The sequence below is a fragment of the Marmota marmota genome, unplaced genomic scaffold, assembly GCF_001458135.2.
Source record: "Marmota marmota marmota unplaced genomic scaffold, marMar, whole genome shotgun sequence".
Classification (NCBI taxonomy): Eukaryota; Metazoa; Chordata; class Mammalia; order Rodentia; family Sciuridae; genus Marmota; species Marmota marmota.
Window position 1 is genome coordinate 9,903,857 of NW_026000075.1, and position 27,759 is coordinate 9,931,615.

At 32.1% G+C, this 27,759-nt stretch overlaps 1 protein-coding gene, 1 long non-coding RNA gene and 1 other non-coding gene across 6 annotated transcripts in view; 2 read left to right on the plus strand and 1 right to left on the minus strand.

The window, feature by feature from the left end:
• The window catches only part of Ect2 (epithelial cell transforming 2), a 79,059-nt gene that overhangs the window by 17,940 nt on the left and 33,360 nt on the right, over positions 1-27,759 (minus strand). For all 4 annotated transcript variants that reach the window (XM_048814282.1, XM_015494257.2, XM_048814281.1 and 1 more), the window contains 9 exons: positions 26,164-26,283; positions 21,246-21,314; positions 19,880-19,990; positions 19,141-19,237; positions 17,231-17,312; positions 7,224-7,302; positions 6,954-7,073; positions 3,286-3,424; positions 1,040-1,194 (listed from right to left, as the gene is read on the minus strand). In XM_048814282.1, the coding sequence (XP_048670239.1) occupies positions 1,040-1,194; positions 3,286-3,424; positions 6,954-7,073; positions 7,224-7,302; positions 17,231-17,312; positions 19,141-19,237; positions 19,880-19,990; positions 21,246-21,314; positions 26,164-26,283 (972 nt within the window). The remainder of the gene's footprint in view (positions 1-1,039; positions 1,195-3,285; positions 3,425-6,953; positions 7,074-7,223; positions 7,303-17,230; positions 17,313-19,140; positions 19,238-19,879; positions 19,991-21,245; positions 21,315-26,163; positions 26,284-27,759) is intronic.
• Positions 3,719-21,718, plus strand: LOC125620060. The gene is made up of 3 exons (XR_007351647.1): positions 3,719-3,796; positions 14,883-15,014; positions 21,697-21,718. It is a non-coding gene; the product is annotated as an uncharacterized LOC125620060 (long non-coding RNA).
• LOC125620099 lies at positions 14,858-15,048 on the plus strand. The gene has a single exon (XR_007351680.1). It is a non-coding gene; the product is annotated as a U2 spliceosomal RNA (small nuclear RNA).

Consider the following 27,759-nt stretch of genomic DNA (forward strand, 5'->3'; position numbering starts at 1 on the left):
TGAGGGGAAAGGGAAAAATAATACAAGGGGGACAAATGAATGACAGTAGAGGGGGTAGAGAGAGAAGAGGGGAGGGGAGGGGAGGGGAGGGGGGATAGTAGAGGATAGGAAAGGCAGCAGAACACAACAGACACTAGTATGGCAATATGTAAATCAATGGATGTGTAACTGATGTGATTCTGCATCTGTATATGGGGTAAAAATGGGAGTTCATAACCCACTTGAATCAAAGTGTGAAATATGATATATCAAGAACTATGTAATGTTTTGAACAACCAACAATAAAAATTTAAAAAATAAAAAATAAAATAAAAAAAAGAAATAGGCAATACAGAAAGATTAAAATAGGACATCCAAACTTCAAAATGTGGTGAGGAATCAAGTACAAGTGAAGTTTTTTATTAGTGTATTTTCTCTTTTTCTTTTTGTATCTCTTTATACTCATGTGAAGTTGCTGTCCTTTCAAAATAGCCTATTACAATCGAAAGATTTTTTTTTAAGTCTCCTGGTAACCATAAAGCAAATATTTGTAATAGACTGCCCCAAAATAATAAGCAATGAATCAAGATGCACTACTAGAGTTATCACTGTATCATTTAACACAAGGACTATAATAGAGTGAGAAAGGAAGTACAATAAAATTAGAAAACAAATAACAAAATGACTATAATAAGACCTTGCCTTTCGATAATTCCTTTAAACATAAACAGATTAAATTATCAACTAAAGGCATAGAGTGATAGAATAGAAGATTACAGGGTATGTTACAAATCCCAAAAACCTCACCACATCAAGAGCCATAGGAGTTAGGCGGCTATGAGGACCTGTCTGTAAGCTAGGGACTCAAAGAATGTTTCACATGCCTAAACTTTCAAAAACCTTTTCTAAAACAACTTATTAAACTAGTTTTTCTGCATACACACAAAACTAAAACTCTTCAATACTCATAATTAACAAGTCACTAGAAATATACAAATTCAGTGTGAATGCATTGCCATGGAGTTTAAATTTTCATTATAACACAGGTTAAAGAACTTACAGCATCTGCTTTACAAATGGTGTTGGCTACATGTCGACACAGCATCTTTAACCAGTTTTCTTTTGGAAGTTCATCTGATGTCATCTGGAAACTTAGCAGCACATTTGCCTGCTCTGTCGGTGGCCTCACAAGCAAGGCAAAAGCATTATGGCAATCTAGGGTTCCAGAATAACCATAAACATTGTTACTCCTTGCAGAGTGTCCTCGGAGCACCAAAATTCCAACACAATTATTTCTTCTCCACCCTCCCTGTCCCCTTTTTTTCAAATGAACAATAAAAAAATCATGAGTTCAAAGAAACTCATGATATTTGAAGATATACAGAATATCACCATATTAAGTTGAAGCAAAGAAAGAATTATAATAGTAAAGAACCAACAATAACTTAATAACATTAAGTAAGCAGTATTTTCCATGAATTTAATATTTTCTATCATAAATTTTAAGAAAAAATTAGATTATTTCATTTCTTAGAATTTTAGAATTTGTTTCAAATTAAAATGGCATGATAAGAATAATTCAATAGCAATCCACTTGGGGCTGGGGATATAGCTGGGTAGAGTGCTTGCCTTGCATGCAAAAGGCCCTGGGTTCAATCCCTAGCTCCACAAACAAACAAACAAACAACAACAACAACAAAAAACCCACTTGAATCACATTCAAATAAATGTGTCCAAATATTAAAACCATTACAAAATGTTTTTTGCTCAAGATGCTAAAACAGAACCTATTTTAAACAATGAACTCTTTCATAATAAAAATTCCAAAAACATTGAAGTTATTTAAATAAATGTCTCGTAACCTTAATAAACTTAGAGCTTGACAATTAAATAAATGACTCATATAACCTTTAATAAATCCAGAGTTTGGCAACTAAATGAAAACAGGAATTTAAGCTGCTGCTCAAGTTTTCTTTAAGAATCATTTCTCATGAACTCAAAACTTCTATCATTAGAGGAATCAGTAACAGAAAAAGCTTACATTATAAAAATGTATGCCTAACATCCAAAATATGGGCATAAAAACACATTATTATGTAACAAGTAAACAGGTAACACTGTTTTAGGGCTGGGGGTGTGGGTCAGTGGTAAAGTGCTTGCTTAGTATGCACAAAGGTGTGGGTTCAATCCCTAGCACCACAAAAAAATTTTTGACAATTCCAGGTCTTCCAAGCACCCTCCCTAAATACTACCAAAATTGAGAGGAAAAGCTTTCTTTAGTACAAGGCTATGACTTAGATATGGAACATCATCCAAAGGTCCATCTATTAAAGGCTTCACCCCCAGCTAGGCACTACTGGGAGATCTGAAAACTTGAAGAGATGGGGCCTAATAGGAAGTTTTAGGTTATTGGTAGCATGTCCTTGAAGGAGATTATGGGACCCCAGTCTCTTTCTCCTTCCCTTTTCACATGCCAGCCATGAGGTGAACACTATTCCATCACACACTCCTGCCATAATGTGCTGCCTCATGATAGGATCATTCTAATGGATTTCAGTCATGGACTGAAACTCCATAACTACAAGCCAAATACTCTATAAATTAACTATATCAAAATTTTTTAACAGTAACAGAAAGCTGACTAACACATATATGACCTCAAGTCAAGTCTACCAATAACTTTAGGTAATATTTATTTCACACACAATCTATTCCCAAGCCATATCTTAAACATAGCCACTGGCACTGGGATGGTAAGATATGAAGCATAGACTGGTGATTTCTTTTAAAAAAAAGAAGAAGAAATTAAAAAAATATATTTCAATGTGGAAATAAAATAGTTTAGTACTATTTTAACACATAACCATTAGAAGTAGGATATCCTATAAGTTGAAGTAGTACTTTCATTTAAAAAAAAAAAAAATCAAACCTCTTTCTAGAAATGAAGTTGGGATAGAGGTACAGGAACAATTACTTTACCAAACTGACTCTCTACACTGAAAGATAATATATCAGTTAAAAAGACAAACATATACTTGAGTGGATTGGCACACACCTATAATCCTTTAACCTATAACTTGGGAGGCCAAGGCAAGAAGATACAAGTTGGAGGCCAGCCTTCTCAATTTAGTAAGACTACCTCAAAATAAAACAAAAACAGGCTGGGATGTAGCTCACAGGTAAATTGACCTAAGGTTAAATTGTTAGAACCACAAAAACACAAAAAGAAAACATACAGAAGCAAATTAAACCTCCTATGAATATAAACTATTTTTATCAAGCCCATAAGTTAACCAATGAGCATACCTTCTGTCTCTCTTATGTCCAGCACCTTCTTAATCTGAGAAAGAGGCATTAGGTGAATATGCTTAAGGGAAGCTGGAGGTCGGGCATGGCCGTGAGGACTCCTAAAAGTGCCAATAACTTTGTGCCGTTTTCTTGCTATCTGATTATAGAAAATAAAAAAGTCATCATCAATAAAAGTGAATAAAAACCAAGGCCAAAAACTTAAAAAATAGTACTAACCACACAAATCCATATACAACTCATCTGATTATTAGACATTCCAGAGTTACTATCTGATAAGAAGCAGAATTACTATGTGACAAAATCACACATGCAATTGAGTAGCAGACATGCTTACATTTAAGGAGTGCTCAAAAGTCAGGAAAAAATAGGCCAAAGGATAGGGTGGGTGGAAAACAACCCTAGAGATGTGAAAGAATAAGAAACATTGTGAGAAGCAATATTATGAAAGGATAAAGGAAATGAAAGGCTGTGAGTTCTGGAGGAGAACAGGTACTCTGAGATCTCTTAGGTTCAAAAGATCATTAATTTTAGTTTAAGAACAGAATCTACAATATCTCAGATCCTATGCACAAATTGAAAAACAGAGGAAATAACACAAATGGTTCCTGCTCTCATTATTATCTATACACTATTGAGAAAGGAATTAAAGAAGTAATCAAACAATATTAAACAAATGATGCAAATTATAAATTCAAGATGCTGTGTTAGGCTACAATTTTACCTAAACTGGGTACTCACACAAAAAGAAGAGTTAAGTAAGGTAACACTGGAGAAGATAAGAGCAAAATCAGAAAAGACCTTGTGATTCATGATATACTGAAGTTTTATTTTTATAAAGTCTACATTTTTTGGTTTCATTTCCATGAAAGTCTTACATATTATTTATAGACTTTACTAAAAGATATTAACATAAAATGAGTTTTGATTAAGTTCCTTGGATTTTGATTGATCATCATGAATATAACAAAGTACAGCTGAAAACGTAATACTTTGTGTTGGGGCTAATGAGCAAACCAAAACTAGTCAGTATATCATATTCACATTGAAGTAGAAATATGAAAAACATGTTTATATTGCATATGAAGTACACATTTCAAATATTAAAGGTTCATTTATAAGTATATTGAAAATAAGCAATAAAGACTCTTAAAATAATTATTTCCATTGTAATAGTTGAATATACATTAAAGTTTGGCTAAGCAAAATAATTAAATGATTTTAAGGTTTATTTTTAAAAAGAAAAGAAATGACAAGTATTAATATTGATGATACAAATGTTAAAAAATTAAGGTAAAAAAGAGATAAAATATACAAAAGGAAAATGTATCCTTAAATCCAAAATTTGTTTCAGTAAAAACCATTACCTGTCAAAGAGAAAACAACAGATTTTTACCTACAGTCACTACTTCTAACTAGTATGATGTATACTATAGTTTTTTTTTAATTTATTTTTTAGTTGTAGTTGGAAACAACACCTTTATTTCATTTATTTATTTTTGTATGTGGTGTTGAGGATCAAACCCAGGGTTTTTGCACGTGCGAGGTGAGCACTCTACCGCTGAGCCACAACCCCAGCCCCAATACTATAGGTTTTTAATCATGTTAAGGAAGTAGCATATTTTCATTACAAATTTGCTAAGAGTTTTATTTTTCTCAAACAAATTAAAGAATAAAACTTTACTTAGGATTATAAAGTTCAAATTTAATGTTATTTACAAATAGAGCAGTTTCTATCAAAGTGATTCTGAGACAGAGAACCTAAAAGGGAGTCAAACGAAAAGTCACTAGCAGGGAAGTAAGAGGCTAGGGACTTGGAAGCTTATAGAGGATGAGCCATGGCATGACTGAAGTAGAAGGGACGTCAATGAGGCTGCTACAGAAGACTGTGAAGGAAATCAAGATCAAAGAATACGAACTAAGTCTTTGCTCCACCAAGAACAGGATGGCAAAATTCAAAATGGATTGGAACAGAGTCAGCTGGGCTAGGGAGTTGAACAGGAAAAACCTAAAATGCCTTAATAGAAGCAAATTAATACAAATACAGAGATATAAGTAGAGTAAAATGCCATGATAATATAAATTCATATACAATATGATTAAAATTGATTTATCTGCTTAGCCCCTGTTCTCAAAAGTAGGGCAGACTAGGCTGGGGTCGTGGCTCAGTGGTAGAGCACTGGCCTAGCATGTGTGAGGCACTGGGTTGAATCTTCATCGCCACATATAAATAAATGAAGACATTTTTTAAAAAGTAGGGCAGGCTAGAATTCTTATTAAGCAGGAGACATATAGTTCAGAATTATCTGTGCCTCATGATTTTTCTATGATTTTCTCACTATAGGATATGGTCAATTGTGTATGGTATTTGTAATGTTGTTAGTGTTATACTTTTTGTAACATTACTGATCTAATGAAAATATTTTTTCATTAATTTCAAAATCACAAAACTCTGCATTTAACAATTGAATTTTTGGTGAGATTTTATTGCACTTGTAACTGCTTTGTGCATGGCTTGTTCTCTACGACTCCCTGTATTTTATACTTTAAATAATAATGTACATGATATAAAAGGGCAGCACTTCAAGGGGAGTACAGCAGAAAAGGATAAAATGTCGGGGTACAGACTTTAAAGAAAACCACCAATTGCTCTGATGAAGGCAACGGAAAGTTACCCAGTTAAAAAAATATCAAGCAAAGTCTTATCAATGTCTGTTTTATCAAAATGAACATTTTTTTCTCTTTAAACATGAAGAAAAGGCACTCCTTTTATCTATCACTAGACTGTATAGTTGTGTAAAAATGCATATTAAAAGAATCAAGAGAAAAAGAAGAATTTTTTTTAAAAACACACAAAGATAATTCAACAATTTTCCTGTAAGAGTAGTATGAAGAAAAATCTTAATTTGGATATAAAATAATTTCAGTATCGGAATCATTACATATCATCTGATATACTAAACATTCATTCACTGCAAAAACCATTAATTTAAAGAATAATCAAAGAATCATAAGGAATTAATAATATTTTTTATTAAATTCTCTCTTCAACAAAACATTGACTTTATCTCTACTGAAAAAAATCTACTTAAATTCAAAAAAGAACAACTCAGAATTAGTTTGTGAATCTTGAGTAAATATACATAAAAACAAGAAGTTCCCAAAATTCTTGATCTAGGCATTTATTTGTATGGCAATAATTAAATTTTCATTTTGACTTGAATTTGAAGTAATAGAAATTCATTTTACTTACTAATATTAGACCTTATCTTAAATATATTTTATTACACTAAACTAATGACTGATTTCAATTTTTTTTTAAAGTGACTAAATCGGGCTTACTTCAAACTTCTAAATTATACTTTAATTGAAGCTTGGTTTTAAATATTCAGGGAAGTCACAAAAAGGACAAAAATCAAATGACTGCCTCAAAAGACAAAATATTTGACAAATTTAATACCCTCTCATAAACATTCAACAAACTACAAATAGGTATGCTGAGATTTTTGAGAACTTCATTTTTAATCTGTAATAAAATTTTACAATTTGATTTTTTTCAAAAGTCAATAATTGCAAGCACCTGTTAATAAATACATCTTAAATAATTTTTTAAAACGACAGTAGTGTGCAGTGTTATTATATGTGTTATTATGTGTGTATAACTTTACCTCAAGGCAGTCATTGAAGAGGAAAAGAGTCACTTGTTCTCCTCTGTCACAGGGGTGCTCACCTAGAGAAATTGTTTCGACTCGTTGCACTAAGCTTCGGTGAGAAGATAAAAGATTAGCCTGTACAGATGGAAAAATATTAAGAAATCAATTGGTATCAAGTAATTTTTTAAAAGCTGTATTTTAAATGAAAGTGCTGCCATGATGTTGCTTATATCAAAACTTATTAACAAGGAAGAAAATAAATGACAATCATCAAAAAATACTTACTGGGCATCCATCTACTTCATAAACAACATCAAAAATTTGCTTTTGTGCTTCTGTTTTTCTCTTATCCTCATTGATATGCCTAAAAAATTAAGTTATTTTTAAAGCTTTGAAAAACAGAATACAATATCAGAATATGAATACATCTCATGTCACAAAAAATTTCATATCAGTCTGTCTTGATTTCGGTGACTAAAATCAGTTTAAATATTTTTTAAAAATACACTACTAATTTATTCCATAGAATCTTTCTAAAAAAGTATGTTTTCCTAGCGTATATCTTTATATTCGTTACACATTTTATTTAAAAAATTAAATGTACAAATATTTGGATTAAACAAAATTTTGAATTCTAAATATAAATTCAGTTAAGGCTTCATGCAAGTCATTCCCAGGTCATATGCTAATTATTTCTTGAAATAATCTTAAAATCACTGCTTACAGACAAAATGGAATAGCAGAGAATATATTTATCATTCTGCCTGAAACAACTAAAAAGCCAGTCAAAATATAAAGAAACAAAGGTTCTCAAGATACTTAAATCAGTAACATAACCTTCTACCATAAGAGTGGGTGGAGGAAGAACAACCTAATGCAAAAAGAAGGAAAGACATAGTAAGATTAGAGTGAAAATTAATGAAAACATAAAATAAAAAACTTGAAAAGATAACAAAATTGACACTTTTAGCTATACTAGCCAAGAGAAAAATAAGACTCAAATTAGTAAAATCAGCAATAATAAATCTAGACATCATTACTAATGTTATAGAAATAAAATCATATAGAACTCTATGAACAACTACTTCAAAACAAATTCAATCACATAGGTGTAAAGGGCAAATTTTTAGAAAGACACAAACCACAGAAACTGACTCAAGAAGAAACAGAAAATGCAACACTTTTGATAGAACAAAGGACAAAAATCAAATGACCGCCTCAAAAGACAAAAGTATTTGACAAATTAACACCCTCTCATGAAATAAACATTCAACAAACTACAAATAGGTAAAGACTTCTGCAAGCTAATAAAAGCTATCTATGAGGGCTGGGGTTCTGGCTCTGTGATGGAGCACTTGCCTAGAATATGTGAGAGACTGGGTTCGATTCTCATCACCACATATAAATGAAGGTCCATACCAACTAAAAAAATATTTTTAGAAAATAGATATATGAAAACCCCCATCATACATAACAGCAAAAAAATGAATGTTTTCCTCCTGAAATCAGGTTTGTGGATGACATGGTACTTGTTTACAGAAAAACTTAAGAAATTCAGTAAAAAATTACTATAAAAAGCAAGGAAAGCAAAATTGCAGGATATAAAGCAAATGTATTTCTATATAACATCCATGAACAATTCAAAAATTAAGAAAGCCATTCCTTTGCAATGTAACAAAAAGAATAAAATGCTTAGAATAAGTTTAACAAAAGAAATGAAGAACTTACACCCTGAAACTACAAAACACAGTTAAAAGAAATTAAAGAACTAAGGCTGGGGGTTGTGGCTTAGTGGAGAGTGCTTATCTAGCATGTATGAGGCACTGGGTATGATTCTAAGCACTACCTTATAAATAAATTTAAAAGGGAGGGAGGGTCCATCAACAACTAAGAAAAATATTTTAAAATAAAAGAAATTAAAGAACTAAAAATATATGGAAATAAATTTCACAGATCACTTAATATTGCTAAAAAAAAAAAACATATACCCCAAATTGATCTATAGAATCAATAAAATCATATTCAAATTTGCTGCTGTTTTTTTAATATTATTGTTTTTCAGAAACTATCAAGATGGTCCTAAAAACCATATGTAAAATAAATAAATAAATAAGGGAAAAAATATGTAAATTCAAGGGGACCTGAATAGCAAAAATAATCCTGAGAATAAAGAACAAAGAAAATGGGATTCACACTTCCCAATTTCAAACTCTTTAACACAGTAATCAAAACTCTGTGAAACTGGTATAAGGGTGGATCTATAAATCAGTGAACTAAGAATCCAAAAATTAAATATGCTTTACATTTCAGGTACAAAAGCAATTCACTGGAGAAAGGATATTCTTTTCAAAATAGTGCTAGAAAAGATTTCCATATTTATAAAAAAATGAATAAACTTTGATCCATACCTTGCCTCAAATACAAAAATTACCTCAAAATGCATCATGGACTTTGTCTGGAGCTGCTCTGGACAGGAACTACGTGTGTGGCAAGCCAGCCATGGGCTGTGTGTGTGTGAACTATGAGCATTGAGCACACAAAGTGAACTAGACTGACGCTGCCTCTCTATTTGGGCTGGTAATGTATGTGTCCTTTTAGCTAGCTCTGCCTATGATCCCCACACAATACACGGGATGGGCATGGCCTTCCAAGTTGTCAGTCAATCTGCTGACAGCAAGACATCAGGAAAAGCTAGACTCAACCCCCTGAAAACTGACCCCTTGCCTCATTTAAATGGTTTCTTCCCAATAAAAGAGTTCTCTTGCCTGCCTTGTCTCCTTTGTGGGAGCTAGGTCAGAGGAGCCATCACAAAACCCCCCCAAAAAAGGTATTTCTCTATGTGTCATTACTTTGTGCCATCCCAGTTCACCTGGAGTGACCCTTCCTGGTTTAGTGGTGTGTTGAGAAAGACCTAAATGATTTTTATGGAAAGACTAAAACTGAAAATCTCCTTGAACAGGAGAACATTCTTGTAGCCTTGGGTTAGAAAAAGATTTTCTTAGATAATATGAAAATATCATCTATGAAAAAATTAATAAATTATACTTCAAAATCTAGAACTCTTTTTTGAAAGAAAAACATTAAAAGAAAAAACAAGATACAGATAAGAAAAAAATGCAAATTACACGTCTAATAAAAACTTTTTAATCAGAAAATACTCTATAAAGAAGTCTCAAAATTTAATTATAAGAACACAACCTGGAGGCTTAGGATAGAGCTCAGTTGGTAGAATACTTCCCTTGCATGCACAAGGCCCTGGGTTCAATACCTAACACCACAAAAAAGAACACGACCCATATTAAAAAGAGAGTAAACAAAAAATTTCAAGGTACATATCACTAAAGAAGATAATCTTACAGCAAATAAGCACATAAAACGATGTTCAACATCATTTGTCACTACGAAAATCCAAATCAAAACTATAATGAGATAACCACTGTACATCTATTCGAATGCCACAAATTAAAATGACTGACCAAAATGAGGGTTAACAAGGACATAGAGACACAGCAGGAATGTAAAAGTACAATCATTTTGGAGAGTCTGACAGTTTCTTTAAAATATTATGCATACATCAACTAACTGATCTGTCCACTCCTACTCCTACCAATTTATCCAAAAAGAGCATATATGCATAAAAAGACTTGTTCACATATATTCATATATTTATTTTTAATAGCCAGTAACTAGAAATAATAAAATGGCCATCAACACAAGAATGGATAGTGGTATATTCTTACAATGAAAATAATAAAAGTGAACAAACGACTGATATAAGAATAAGTACTATCAGTACCTCTGCAGAACTCCAGACTACACACGGCTCCTGCGCAGGTCACTAGGCTGCTACCTATCCACAGCACAAGGCCATCACCCAGCTCCCCCAACATCACTAGACACCCCAGCTGGACTCCATCTTGGAAAACCCTTCCTCGCCATTTTGTGGTGGGCATGGCTATCAGATCAGATGGCCATTTGAGCATTGATTTCCAATTCCTCTCCCCTTCCCAATGGTGTTAACTTGGCACAGTGACCACCCAATACAAGAACAGCTCTCAGTTGGACAGGAGCACAATGCAAACAGGGCACCGCCCACCTGGTGTGAGCCTAGGGGTGAGAGGTCCTGCAGTTGGGACCTGATAAGTAAGAGAGGGGAGAAGACTAAAGTCTAGAGCATAACAGAGAGACCAGGATCTTGGAAATTTCCAGGCAAGAGAGGGAGATGATACACGGGGCTCAAGTCAAACAAGTGGTCACACACAAAAAAAAGGACCCGTGAGGCACTATTTCTCGGCTGGGACTGGTAGGCGGTACTCCCCACTTCCAGATGCTCCACACCAGGTCCAGTCTTCACACCCTGGTTACCTAGACACCTACTGGATGAGACAACCCCACCTATTGGATAATAGAAAGAAACGGATCTCTGAGAGTATTTTTTTTCTCTTCTTCTTTCTCTTCTACCCTTCTAATCTCTGGCCCTCACATCCCCAACATATGTAAAACCAAGAACTTTGCATGAAATAGGACTTTGAGGACTAAGTCACCTGAATAATATAATATAGAGGAATTACATAAGCCCTTTCTTCTTCTTTTTTTCTCTTTTTTCCTTTCTTTTTCTTTCTTTCTTTCTTTCCCTTTTTTTTTCTCTTTCTTCTTCCTTCACCCTCCATATTATACTATCTTAACATCCTGTGTTTTTCTAAAACCATGTGTGTCTGTTTTATGTACTCTACTGTCCTCCCTCATAATTGTCTACCCCAAATTACCTCCTATCTATTCTCCTGCTACAAATCCTCTTCACTAGATTTCTCCTTCACATTTCCTAAGATATATTAACTATATACCCTCACATCTTCTCCCCTCAACATACCGTCCTACACCTGAGCCCCAGTTCATTGTCCACTGCCAGAAACTGTAAACCTTTTTATGAAACTACTGATTATATTTTAAATAATAATTGAGTCCAACATTTCTGGACATTGAGACTAAACTGTAAATGTTTTAATAACAACAATTTGTTCATAGGTGATCAAAAAGATTGTGCACCATGATGAAGTGGGATTCATCCCAGGGATGCAAGGTCGGTTCAACATACAGAAATCAATAAATGTAATTCATCACATCAGTAGACTTAAACATAAGAATCATATGATTATCTCAATAGATGCAGAAAAAGCATTTGACAAAATATAGCACCCCTTTATGTTCAAAACACTAGAAAAACTAGGGATAACAGGAACATATCTCAACATTGTAAAGGCTATCTACACTAAGCCTCAGGTCAACATCATTCTAGACAGAGAAAAATTGAAGGCATTCCCTCTAAAAACTGGAACAAGACAGGATGCCCTCTTACACCACTTCCATTCAATATAGTTCTTGAAACACTGGCCAGAGCAATTAGACAGATGAAAGAAATCAAAGGGATATGTATAGGAAAGAAGAACTTAAATTAGCACTATTTGCTGACAATATAATTCTATACCTAGAAGACCCAAAAAACTCCATCAGAAGACTTCTAGAACTACTAAATGAATTCAGCAAAGTAGCAGGATATAAAATCAACACCCATTAAATTAAAGGCATTTATGTATATCAGTGACAAGGCCTCTGAGAAGGAAATGAAGAAAACTACCCCATTCACAATAACCTCAAAAAATAAATTAATAAATAAGATACTTGGGAATCAACTTAACAAAAGAGGTGAAAGATCTATACAATGAAAACTACAGAACCCTAAAGAGAGAAATCAAAGAAGACCTTAGAAGATGGAAAGATCGACCTTGCTCTGGGATAGGCAGAATTAATATTATCAAAATGACCATACTTCCAAAAGCACTATACAGATTTAATGTAATTCCGATCAAAATCCCAATGGCATTCCTCATAGAAATAGAAAAAGCAACCATGAAATCATCTGGAAAAATAAGAGACCCAGAATAGCTAAAGCAATCCTTAGCTGGAGGAGTGAAGCAGTTGGCATCACTATACCAGACCTTAAACTATACTACAGAGCAATAATAACAAAAACAGCATGTATTAGAACCAAAACACACTGGTAAACCAATGGTACAGAATAGAGGACACAGAAACTAACCCACAAAATTACAATTATCTTATATTAGACAAAGGTGTCAAAAACATGCACTGGAGAAAAGACAGCATTTTCAACAAATGGTGCTGGGAAAACTGGAAATCCATATGTACAAAATGAAATTAAACCTCTATCTCTCACCATGCACAAAACTTAACTCAAAATGAATCAAGGACCTAGGAATTAAACCAGAGACTCTGCGTCTAATCGAAGAAAAAGTAGGCCCTAATCTTCATCATGTGGGATTAGGCCTCAACTTCCTTAATAAGACTCCTATAGCGCAAGAATTAAAACCAAGAATCAATAAATAGGATGGAATCAAACTAAAAAGTTTTTTCTCAGCAAAAGAAACAATCTGTGAGGTGAACAGAGAGCCTACATCCTGAGAGCAAATCTTTACTCCTCACATATCAGATAGAGCACTAATCTCTAGGGTATAGAAAGAACTCAAAAAGCTAAGCACCAAAAACACAAATAACCCAATCAACAAATGGGCCAAGGACCTGAACAGACACTTCTCGAAGAGAATATACAATCAATCAACAAATATATGAAAAAATGCTCATCATCTCTAGCAATCAGAGAAATGCAAATCAAAACTACTCTAAGATATCATCTCACTCCAGTCAGAATGTCAGCTATTATGAAGACAAACAACAATAAGTGTTGGCAAGGATGTGAGCAAAATGGTACACTCATACATTGCTGGTGGGACTGCAAATTGGTGCAGCCAATATGGAAAGCAGTGTGGAGATTCCTTGGAAGTCTGGGAATGAAACCACCATTTGACCCAGCTATCCCTCTCCTTGGACTATACCCAAAGGATTTAAAAACAGCATACTACAGGGACACAGCCACATCAATGTTTATAACAGCACAATTCACAATAGCTAAACTGTGGAGCCAACCTAGATGCCCTTCAGAGGATGAATGGATAAAAAAAAATGTGGCATATATACACAATGGAATTTTACTCAGCAATAAAAGACAATTTGCAGGTAAATGGATGGCACTGGAGAAGATAATGCTAAGTGAAGTTATCCAATCCCCAAAAAACAAATGCCCAATGTTTTCTCTGATGTAAGGAGGATGACTCATAGTGGAGTAGGGAGGGGGAACATGGGACGAATAGATGAATTCTAGATAGGGAAGAGGGGAGGGACAGAAAGGGAGGAGGCAGGGGATTAGCAAGGATGGTGGAATGTGATGGACATCATTATCCAAAGTACATGTATAAAGACACGAATTAGGTGTCAACCTACTTTATATACAAACAGAGATATGAAAAATTGTGGTATATATGTGTAATAAGAATTGTAATGCAAAAAAAAAGTACATGTATAAAGACATGAATTGGCACGAACATATTTTATACAAAGATATGAAAAATTGTGCTCTATATGTGTAATAAGAATTGTAATACATTCAGATATCATGTATTTTAAAAAATAAAAAAAGAATAAATACGAATCTCAAGATACTTATACTGAGGGGGAAAAACATGCAAAAGAGAATAAACCATGTGATTTGGTTTAGATAAAATCCTGGAAAATGTGTATTATAGGAAGAGAGAGAAGAGTAATGGTTGCCTTGGAATATGTGGAATAGGCAGAGGCAAAAGAAGTGGAACCACTACCAAGGCATCTATTACCAAGGGGCATGAGTAAATTTAGGGGGTGATAGAAATTTTCCTGAATTGTGGTGATGGTTTCATAGGAGTGTATGTATGCCAAAATTAATCAAACTACATTTTAAACATATAATTTGAGGGGAGAAAAAGCATACTCAAGTTATTAGAAACTTATAACAAAATCTATTCATAATAATCACTTCTTGGCCTTTTGGCTAAGATCAAATGTAGTATCTGTTCTTATCAGTTTAATATCTGATACGTCCTCTATCCAAGGACAATATATTAAATGGATTTTTGGAGCAGGGAGATGGAATAGTAGCTTGCTCCATCCACTCCACGCATCGACCTGGTATTGCAGTACTTCCAGTAACGGTGCGCGCGCACACACACACACACACACACTCAAAAAGTCTATTATAAGCAAAGCATATGTTACTAATGTTGTCAGAATTGAATTTTAGCAAGTGTTTTGGGTTTACTTAAATGGCAAGGATTAGTGAATTGTGCTGACTCGTTATTTGCTTAACCTGACAGATTATGGTGGTTTCAATAAATCATCATAAGCATTTACATGTTAGACTAGATGTTCAAGAATCTAGATCTATCTAGATCTAGTCAAATTCCAATAGGTTTATAAATCAACATTACAAATCAACACTAAAATATCTCCTATAATTCAACATTAATTGAAAACCTATGAGCAAGGCACTTAAGAATACATTGAAAATATTCATAAATTCTCAGGAAGCTCAAAAAAATGTTAAAAGGAAAAGAAATCTTTAATTATTTGTCTTATTGATTCAGTTCATCTGTTAACAGTCACCTTAACACTATTGTAAAGGAGGCCACTAGACAAATGATTGGTTTACTCACTTCTACAATACCTATTATTAATAGTAACTTATTACTTTATAGTCTGTTTGCCAAAATATATTATACATAAATAACAAATAGCATAAGTTAATAGAGTATTCTACACATTAAACAGGCAAATTGGGCAAGTAACAACCTCACAGCTTTTCTCTTTTATAAAAATAAATAAACAGTAACTGCCCATTTCATGAAGCTTATTGAAAAGACCAAAGCAAATAATAGTATATTATTTTAAATTTGTTGAGAAAAAGAGAGAGAATTATCATCATCATAGCCTCAAAAGTGTTATCCTGATTTCAGGATAACAAATCAAAAGTAGGAAAAAAAATTAAAAATATAACCCAAAAATGTATAAAGGCTGGCAGGTGAAAACGTTAAAAACACCACAAGGAAAAAATAAAATAAAAAATGTAACTCCATAACCCTTTCATCAGCAACAGAAGCTGGTATTAGCTAATTTGATGATTAATCTCTCACATAAGTGAATAATAAAGAGTTCCAACTGGATTTTCTCTCTAGAGCTAGTAAAGTTTCTTTCTAAGAGCTCCTTTGCAAGTGTTTCTTTCTTTTCTTTTTTTTCTTTACTTTCTTTACATTTCAGTAATAGAGATTAACCCAGGGTCTCATGCATGCTAAACAGGCACCCTACCACTGAGGTATATCCCCAACCCTCCTTTGCAAATATTCTGATAAATGATGTCATAGATAAGAACCTCATGCATTCACAGGAATCATTCAATCAAATATATTAAATACATTCACGTATAAAGTTCAAAGAGTTTAAGTGAATTTCATGAGGTAAAACAGGTAATGGCAAGAATCTTCCACTATAATCCTAATAGAAAAGATCATTTCTCATCAGACCTGTTTTCCAAATTAGACCTATAGTCAACAGCCTCAGTTTAACGATCAAGCCTCTCAAGTCAATTTCATTGAGTTTGGACTTGTAATACATCTCTAATCAATATGGTACTAGCAATTTAATTCCATAAAATTCTAGGTAAGAAAGAAAGAATATAGAAATATTATAAACCTTTTTTTTGTTTTGTTTTTAATTTACCTGGTCAAATTTCTGTTAATATTTAGGTAGTTCACATTAGTAAGAAAACAACAACATGCTATAACATAACTGAAGAAAATGTCTATTTGAGCATTTATAACATTTTTAAGTTTCTAAACCGTTATTCTGTCTACACATAATAGTTTAATTTCAGAAACAAATGTTTTGATTAATAAATGTATTTGCCTCATCTTTTTATTTTTTTAATTTTTTTTTTTTTTTGCAGTTCTCAGGGTTGAACCCAGGGCCTTGCACATGCTAGACAAGCACTCTATCCTAGGCTACATCCTCAACCTCTTCTTGTCATTTTAATGTGCAGCTACACTATTAAAAACTAATTTATCCCAGGGCTTGGGAGGCTGAGGCAGGAGGATCTTGAGTTCAAAGACAGCCTCAGAAAAAGGTGCTAAGCAATTCAGTGAGACCCTGTCTCTAAATAAAATACAAAATAGGGCTGGGGATGTGGCTCAGTGGCCAAGTACCCCTGAGTTCAAATCCATGGTACCAAAAAATAATAACAATAAGTTAGATATTATTTTATAAAAAGTTGCTATTGATACTCTTCTATTTATGACTAACATATCAATTCCATTCTAAATCTAAAGAATAAAAAACTAAAACAATGCACTTACGTCATTACTTCTTTAAGTGATCCAATAGCTTTTTCTAAAGTGCTTTTGTCAGGATTTTCATCAGCTGTATGCTTCTTAAGATCTATAAAAATAAAATGGCTGTTTCATAATTTTAAAAAATTCAATGGTTTCCGATCCAAGACTTAAAAATGTGGTCAATCTTGATATAGCCTGATTGTTTTAAAAAATAACATCTACCCTTCACTTAAAAAAAAGTTTTAAGCAATATTCCCTAACAAACTTTTTCTTTTACACTTCACAATCAGGTATCCATACTCTTTTATTGACTAAATTTTTAGAAAATGTCACACTGATTTTCTTATTGAACTGTATCAATTCCCTTCTAGTAACACTTGGGGACTAGTAGTAGAAGTTCATACTTCCCTTCTAGTAACACTTGGGGACTCCTAGTAGAAGTTCATACACATTGACTCTTTTTATCCAGGTTGCTTATTGTGTTCCTTGTGCCATCCTTGGCACATTCTTACCACATCTATGTTCAGTCTCATACCATGTCCACCCAATCTTTTATGTGGACTAATAAGACAAAAGGCTTACAGATCACATTCATTTTAGTCATGACAACATTTGATAAATTTCTACAAGTACTTAATGCAATAAAATTGAGATATGCAAATCGGAAAAAAATCACAGCTTGAGAAACTTGAAGGTTTGTTTATATACTGACATTATAATTTGTAAAATAGGATAGGTTTTAAAGAGGGGGGGAATTTTATAAGCTGGTAATTCTCAAATACATTAGATAATCACAATGAAAACAAAAATCAACTTTTTACAATTAGTACTTTACCTCTTACTAACCAAAACATTTTACAGAAAAAAACACAGATTAAACAGTCACAAAAATCAGCCTCCTTCTCTGCTGTACATATTACTATAAGCTTAGGAATCAAAATTCTTTATTGCAAATTTTTTGTTTGTAATTTAGCCTTACACTTTAATTTTTTTTAATGTAATAAAAGGGAAATACTGGGGAATGATATTAGCTAAATTATACTGTTATATTGTGTACATGTATGATTATATAATAACAAATTCCACCATTATGTACAACTATAACATATCAATTAAAAAATGGGGAAAAAAATTTTATAAGCCCAAAAAATAAAAAATAAAACCAAAACAGTAATAAAAACTGGCACTGTCCTAAAACTACTCACTACTTTAGTCTGCTGAATGTAAAAGAATAAAATATATATATGTATACACCCTCACACCCACATTCATATACATACTTTTTTTTTAACCAAAGGTAAAATTTATTCATAAAAAATCTTTGATGTCCAACTTTCTTCTACTGATATCTATAGTTCTAAAATAAATAGATACAGCTTTGAACAATCTAAGGAAAAATAAGAAAGTATAAGACCAAACATAAGGAATTTAACTAAAAATTTGGGACATATGTATCATCCCTTGCCTTTTAATTTTGTGGGTGAATTTTGTGGTACTTAAATATAAATTAATTTTGAATTAGTGACACACCATAAAATATAAGAAGATTTTTAAGTGGAAAGAAAAAGGATAAAATATTAGTCAACATAAGTAATTTCAGAACAAATAAAGTATTTCAGGTACTAAACCTAATTTTTATAGCATCTGTAATTTTTTTGTTTTGTTTTTTCTCTATTGTTATCCTTTCCTCTCACTGTATTATGATTATTCATTTATCTGTCTTCCTTGCTAGCCTGTGAGCTCCTGAGATATAGTATCTTCCTAGTATTTGCAAGTGCTTTTTAAAGTTATCCATAAAGATGTTTTCTATATAAAAGATATATAAACTTCAATTCTCAAGTATAAGAAAATCTGAAAAGAAGAATTCAACTGTTTTAGAAAAATCAGTTCCATGAAAATACATGAAGTAATCTGAAAACAGTCCAGACAAGTACCATTTAAAAGTAATGCAACACTGGGTAACCTCTGTACTGGTCGAATGAGAAGTTCAACAAGGCTTTGCCGTCCACATTCTGGTTTAGCTTGATTTATCTGAAAGGAATTAATTTATTCATTAAGTTTTCTTCAACGATTAGACATCTTACATTTATTAGATTACATCTGATCATAATTGTCCCTGATAAGACCTAATGGAGAAGACATGGGATCTCTGGCAAATCACTGTGGATAATAATCTTCCAGGACCTGAAATTTCCTCTTGGCCATCAAAGGTTAACATATTTTAAGGAAGTGAGTTCCTCTATAATCCTCTATATATCCCATCTTAATTTTCTCTTACATCTACATTTTAAACAAAAAAAAAAAGTTTTAAAATATTAAGTATGCTGGTACATTAGATAAACATATAAGGCACAGGTGAGGAAAGGCAACCATTAAAGGCAAAATGAAGTCTCACTGGAAAATCGCTAGGTATTTTGAGAGTTAAAACAAGTATAATTTTTTTCTTTTTAAATAGCCATATACAACATCTTCATTTGCTCATTTGCCTTTTGTGCTCTACTACTTAATATATCAAATCTTCTGAAACAAAAAATATGTGTCACTTATACGTACAACTAAAATTAACAGACAATATTAGAGTGCTCTTATATGTAGGTAATTTTACTTAAATTATAATTTAATGAATTCCTTCAGAAATGATTCTGATTTTTATTTGAAAGATATAAAAATTACCTTGAGAAATGCATGAAATCTGGGTTTCTGTTTTTCACATTTAATAATAGTATCCTTGCTCATTTCAAAGAAGTTTACAAAGGGAGGGTAGGTTTTTACCAAATCTTTTGACTAGGAACAAGGGAAAAGAATCATTAATTTGTTATGCATATCACTTTTAGACAATGAAACTTAAGGTCAAATAATCCAGTCACAGTCTGACATCTTGAATGTAAAGGGAAAGTGTTTAAAGTAAGTTTCTTCAAGTAAGTTTCTTCACAAATTAAATACAGAAATTCATCTTCTAAACTTCCCAGTAAAGAGAGTTAATTGCTAAACACAGTACATTAACTTATAGTTTTAGAAACTTGAAAACCAAACAGAAGCAAAAGTATGTTAAATCTTATCATACTTACAAAAATATAACAAAGAAAACTTTAAAACTTCACAAATTTTTAGAATATGTGAAAAAAATAGAATTGATCTACAGAAAATCTAAAAGCATGCTATATTATTTATTGAAGATTCCAAACCACAATTAAAATATCAACTATATTACCCAAAAATGCAAATGAGAAAAGGAAAACTATCCTGAGACAAATAGGTATCAAAAAGATACATGGTAATGATTTGCATATGTGGATTCTTAATCAACCAGGAAAAAAACTTCTAAGAGGGGCTGAGGTTGTGGCTCAGCAGTAGAGTGCTCACCTAGCATGCACGAGGCACTGGGTTCAACCCTCAGCACCACATAAAAATAAATAAATAAAATAAAGGTATTGTGTCCAACTGCAACTAAAAAAAATTTTTTAAAAACTTTTAAGAGACTATACGCTAAGGAAGGAAGTTAAAGAGAGGCCTTAGAAAACAGAAGTACATGTGCCAGTACTCAAGGCACTGACTTACAATTCCTATTCAAAGAAATTTTTTTAAAAAAATTATACAGTAAATCCTATTCACAGCACCTCACCAAAATTATTTTAATTTTATAAACAACCTAGGGAGTTCTTACTCTAATAAAGAAGCAATTCATTAGAAACCTTTAAACAGAAATAAACATAATGACAAACAAAAGTGACACTAAGAAAAAAATAATAAAAATTTAACGTTTTCAAAAACTCATGAATCTGTGACCATTAGAAAGAGCAAATAACTTAACATAAAGTAAAATCTAGTGCAGTGCAACAAGTAGGGTTCTAACAATGATCGTGTGTTAAGTCATACATAGAAAACATGTTAGAAGTCAAGAAAAATTCCAATATATTTAATAAACATAATCATGTCAAAGTTTTAAAACATCTCACATTTCAAAAAGTAAATTTCCCTCTTTGCCAGTCCCTGATAATACTTCAATCTGAAAATTTTTAAAAAGGAAGAAACTACTTACATATTTAAGAAAGATATCACCAATGCTTTTGCTCTCATCCCAATTAATTATAAGGTCTTCAAGATCATCCTGAAATAGCACAAATTGGAACATTTAAAATCAAGCTTGACACCTCCTTATTGGGAAAAAGCACTCCAAAAAATGTTTTAACTTAATGTATAAAAATAGTTCATACTTTGTTCTTCTCCTCAATAAGGAATTTTTTGTCTACAAAGAAAACATCCTTTGAAAAATAATTAAGAAAATATAAATAGTATCAGTCAATAAGACAAAACCTAACTTCTCAAAATGTTATCACATTCAATCTTTTCTTATTAACTATAAAGCTAACTGGTGGTGCTATTAATTAGAAAACTACATTTAATCCTGCTGCTAAAGCATGTTATTTAATATAAATTGACACATAAGGTTAACATGCCTATAATTCCAGAGACTCAGGTGACTGAGGTAGGAAGATCTGAAGCTTGGGGCCAACCTGGACAATTTAGCAAGCATGTCTCAAAATAGAATTTTTAAAAATCTGGACATGTAGTTCAGTAATAGAGTACTTGCCTACCATGTGCAAGCCCTTGGTTCAAACCACAAGGACAACCAAAAAACAAAACAAAACAAATTTTACTGACTGGGTCAGATGATAAATATTTTATTTATTTTTTTAGATCCTTTTAATTATACATCATATTAGGGTTCATTTTTAAATAATTATATAAGGATGGAATATAATTTGCTCTAATTCAGTACTATTTCCTTTTTCCCTTTCTTCTACTCTACTGATTTTCCTGCTATCTATTTAAAAGTTTGGGTTTTCTTTTTTGTTGTTGTTTCTTTGTTTGTTTGTTTTTAATTAGTGCCTTGTGAATATACACATGAAGGTAAGATTCACTTTGGTATATTCATACATGTACCCAGGAAAGTTAGGTCAGATTCATTTCACCGTACTTCCCTTTTCCCGTCCAGATGGTAAATATTTTAAGGCTTGCAGACCATATGGTTTCTGTCACAACTCTTCAGCTCTATAGAGTAAAAGCAGCCATATACAATATTCAAACAAATGAACGTGGCTATGTGCTAATAAGCTTCCTTTATTAAAAAAACGATCAGGCTGGAGTTGGTTCATGAACCACAGTTTGCTAATCTCTGGTCTACAAAATTCCTCACACTAATTCTAAAATGTTACATTCTTGAAAATTTTAGAAAATATTCTAAAGCTTTATAAGATAATAAAACAAATTAAACGATTAAATGAAATGCCAAGAAATGACATTATCTAAATTAAAATTCTAAGTGATTTTAAAGTAAAAATCAATCAAGAGACTCTTCTACCAGCAGTTCTCCACATGTCATCCAAAGGAGTCAGTGGTGCATTCCTATAATCCCAGTGGCTAAGGAGGCTAAGACAAGAGGATCACAAGTTCAAAGCCAGCCTCAGCAAAAACAAGGGGCTAAGAACTCAGTGAGACTCTGTCTCTACGTAAAGTACAAAATAGGGCTGGGGATGTGGCTCAGTGGCGAGTGCCCCAGAGTTAGATCCCAGGTACCCCTCCCACCACAAACAACAACAACAAAAAAAACAACCCTAGGAAACACTTTCAGTGGGATCCATGAGATTAAAACTATTTTCATTTAGTAATATTAAGGCATTATTCGACTACTTCACTCACATTCTCTTACAAGTATACAGTTTTCTAGAAGCTACATGATATGTGATATTCCAACAGACTGAATGAATGCAGAGGAAATATAACTCATCTTTGTTTAAAGCCAAATAGTAAATAAAATACAAACAATGTAAAACATCACCACTCTTCTCAATAATCAATTCCTTGAAAATTGATTTTCATAAAGAATATATTATTTATGTAACCAGATAATCTATTATTATTATTTTAAATGAATTAATATATTTTAAAATTAGGTATCCTACATTAAAAAAAGACAAACTATAAGCACTCACCAACTTTTAGTAAACAACTTTTAGAAGAAAATATAAGAGGATATATTTAAAATCTTGGATTAGGAACAACTTCAAAATTTAAAACTTTTGTACTTTAAAAGAACTTATATCCAGAATTTACAAATGCTTACAACTCATTAAGAGGAAAAATAACCCAATGAATGGGCAATAGATCTAAGCAGATATTTCACCAAAGATGATATTCAAATTGCTAGTAAGGCATGCTGAAATGTTATTCAATGCCATTAATCACTAAGGAAATGCCAATTACAACCATAAGAGATTCCACTTCACTACAAGGATTGTTCTAATTTAGAAAAATAAAATAAAGATAATACTAAGTATTGATGAGAATGTGGAAAATTAAAGGAATGAAAACAAAAATAATGGAAAATCCTGGCAATTTCTCACAATCTTAAATATAAAATTACCCAGTAATTCTCCTTCTAAGTATCTTCTCAGATTTGCAAACAATGATCCCAGTAATATTATTCATAATCACCCAAACTTGGAAATAACATAAATGTGCATTAACTGGTAAATAATTTTAAAAAAAAAATCTGTTATGATGAATATAATGAAACATTCTTTTGTCATAAAATGAAATAAACTAACATGAACATCATATACAAACCTGAAAAACATGATAAGCAGGAGCAAGACCTAAGAGGTCATAAACTATATAAATGCATTTACATGAAATATCTAAGAAAAGACAAATTCATAGCTTAATGGTTGGCTGTGGCTAGTGATGGGGATTAACAATAAATGGGGATAAAAGATCTTATTGGGGTAGAGAATCAAAATATTTCAAAACAGATTTATGATGATATTTACACCATTTGGCAAAGTTACTAAAACAATTAGAATGCACCTTTTAAATAGGTGAATTTAAAGACATGTATAATGATACATAAATAAAGCCATCAAAAATTGTTGCACCTAGTTTAATTTTCTTTCTTTTCTTTTTTTTTTAATTTTGAGTAGAGTTAATCCCAATAGATAAAATCCACACAGGGCTAGGGATGTAGTTCCGTAACACAGAACTTGTCTTGTATACATAAGATCCTTAGTCTCATCCCCAGCACGACAAAACAAGTTTCTTGATTTTTACAAACAAAAAGGGATTCTGAATCCAAATAATAAACCATTGTCTTATATTAGCACATTCAGAAACTTAAGAAGGGAGAAAATAGCTTTCAAGGCATAAAAGTGAACTCAAAGTAAGAAAACTTTGACATAAGAACTAGAAAAGCTTATCTACTCAAAGCTGCACTTGAAAGAAAAAAGAAAAATATTATATATATGTCTAGCCTTGGGGCCATACAATGTAGTGGATACTGGCGACAACTACCAAGGTTTACATACTGCCGCTAGGGCTTATTAGTCTTGTGCTCTTAGACCAGTTTCTTAACCTCTATGTAACTTAATTTCCTACTCTGAAAAATGAGGATAGCGATCATTCCTACCTCTTAGACAATTAAATGAGTTAATATTTGTACAGCATCTAGAAGAATCCCAAACAGACAGTAGTGCTCAATAAGTTATAATTAGCTTTATTTTCCTACATAAATATTTAATATAAAGAAGGGAACATAGAAAACTGAGATATAAAACAGAAAATACTTATAGTTCTGCCAGTATATCTTATGGTATCTTTTTTAAAGCATGGAAGACTACAGAATGGATATATAGATATAGATACACACACCAAGTGCCAGTGTAGTATTAGACAAACAAGAATTCAAATACTGGATCTAATGTTTATCAAATGATTAACTTTGGAAAATTATTAAATCTCTGGATATAGCAGTCTCATGTGTATAAGATGTGGACAACAATAATATCAACTTCTTGCACTACAAATGTGGGAAAAATTCAGTAAATGGCTGGCTATATTTAAAAGAAAAAAATGAGCCAGGCACAGTGGCATGTCTACAATCCCACAAACTCGGAAAGCTGACATGGGAGAATTGCAAGTTAAAGGCCAGAATTAGCAACTTAGTGAGAGCCTGTCTCAAAATTAAAAAAAAAAAAAAAGGTTGGGGATGTGGTTCCATTTAGATCTAGACAATAACTGAAATATGACTAAGGATTTTTGATAAAATGTAAGCATTTGATAAACTGCACTCCTACTAACTTACAATCTTTTAATATTTTTGCTTACAATGTACACTAAAAGAAAAAACAATTTAATGTGTTTGAAAACATTATATAATTCAGTTTGATGCTTTATTTGGAGTATAGAAAAAACATTAATCAGTTTCACTCAAATTATCATATAGGAAAAATAAGAAAAACAAAGATAAACTATTGTTACTAAGAGTTCAGCATTCCAGGAGTGGTGATGCATGCCTATGCTCCCAGGTACTAAGGAGCCAAGTAGGAGGATAACTTACTCACTGGAGTTTGAGACCAGCTTGGGCAACACAGTGAAACCTCCCCTCAAACAACAACAAAAAAGAGTTCAGCTAAATCTACCCCCAAATTACTATTTCCAGACTGACATCTGGAAATCCTGGAATTCTTCACCAAAGGAAAATGTTTAAGAAGAAAATAATACTGTCTTACATGGTTTGGGCATTTATCAGCCTAAACAGAGAAATAAATTAATGACCTCTAGGTCCCTTACAGTTTCATTTATTTTCAAACATATTCAAACTCAAACAAACCTACATAACCCAAGAACAATGACAGTAAAAAAGTAAAATTAGTACTAGGAATCACATTTCTATAGAAAAGATTTCATAAAGCCTTAACTCCTATTTTTAGTATTAATTGAAAAAGATAAGCAACAAATATTAATAAGGCACTAGAACAAAGGGGCAACCGATTGAAAGAAACAAATGAGGTAATAAGTTTTCAACACAAAATTTATTAAGATAACTAAAAGATCACAATAATACACCCTACCCCAAAAAAAAGAAAAAAGAAATACTACCAACCTAAAGGATTCAAATTTACCTTTATCTTAGTGTGTACATCAAAGATATCTGGGATGCTACCAAAAATAGTCTTAATCTCTTCTGGTGCAAGGATAGGCCCACCACGCTGTCCTTCCTCTTCCAAGGGTACCTGAAATAACTAAATGAAGAAAAGCGCTAATTAAAATAGATTGTAGGAAAGGAACAAAAGGTAAAATACAGATAGTGGTAAAGAGGGACAAGATGTTGATGTGAAGAAAAATAGTAATAATAAATACTTTCCCTAAATTTGATACATTTTTTCTCATAACATTTCTATTCACTTACTTATATACTTATGTATGTATATGTGTGTGCGTATATATACACCCTCATCAGGAAATGTTATCTTACCTTAGAAACTAATATAATTTTATCACGGTTTTATAAAATGAAATTAAAATTGACAAGAATAATTTCTACTTCTTTATTCAACATAAAAAAGAAATCAATAACCAATCATTTCCAGACATATAGTTAATATGAAGTATTAAATGTTTTAGAGACTGTAGTATAAAAACTTGATGTAAAGGAAAACTGAATTTGATGCTAGAAGATCTATTATGTTGTTGCTTATATCAATTCAAAATTATAAAAGGAAAAAATCTACAACCAACAATAAAAAAAAAAAGAACTAATAAATGTATTTTCAATGATTGAAGGACACAAGGGCAGACATATATACATACACACACACACACACACACCTTAACTATAATATACCAGTAATATACAAGCTGAAAATAAAATTTAAAAACAGTAACATTTATAACAAGAAATTAACTTACTTAGGTGTAAATATCATAAGACAAATAATTCTAAAAATTTCAAAAAGCTGATAAAAGAAAAGGAGCTAAAAAAAAAGAAGACATACAGTCATGGATTCAAAGACTCAACCCAGTAAAAATGTCAATTCTCCTACCAATTCACCTATGGATTTCAAGCACATGCCCATCAAGGACATTTTGTAGATACAGAAAATCTGATCCTAAATATTTCTTTGTAAATGCAAAGAAACATCTTCTTAAAAAGCTATACTATTCAAGACTGTGTGATATTGTGAGAGGAAAAACACAGATCAATAGAAGAGAATTAAGGTCAGAAAAAACACCCTATGCAAATATTGCCAAGTAATTTTAGGGAAGGGTGCAAAACAATTCAATAGAAGGAAAGGAGAATAATCTTTCAACAAATGGTATTAGAACACCATTTGCTATGGCCACAAATGAACATCAACCTAAATATAACATCTTATATGAAAATTACCTCAAAATGGATCGGAGACCTAAAAACTGTGAGATATTTAGAAAAGAACACAGAAGAAAATCTTCATGATTTAGTTTAAGTAGAGTTCTTAGACATGACCTCAAAAGCATTATTTATAAATGAAAAACTCATAAACTAGACTCATAAATTCAATAAAAATGTAAAACGTTCTCAGCAAAAGACATTTAACAAAATTAAAGACATGCTATGGACTATGAATATTTACAAATCACATACCTGACAAAGGACTAATATCCAAAATATATAAAGAATCTAAAAACTCAGGAAGAAGTAGGCCAATTTAAAAATAGGCAAAAAAAAAAAGTGAAGT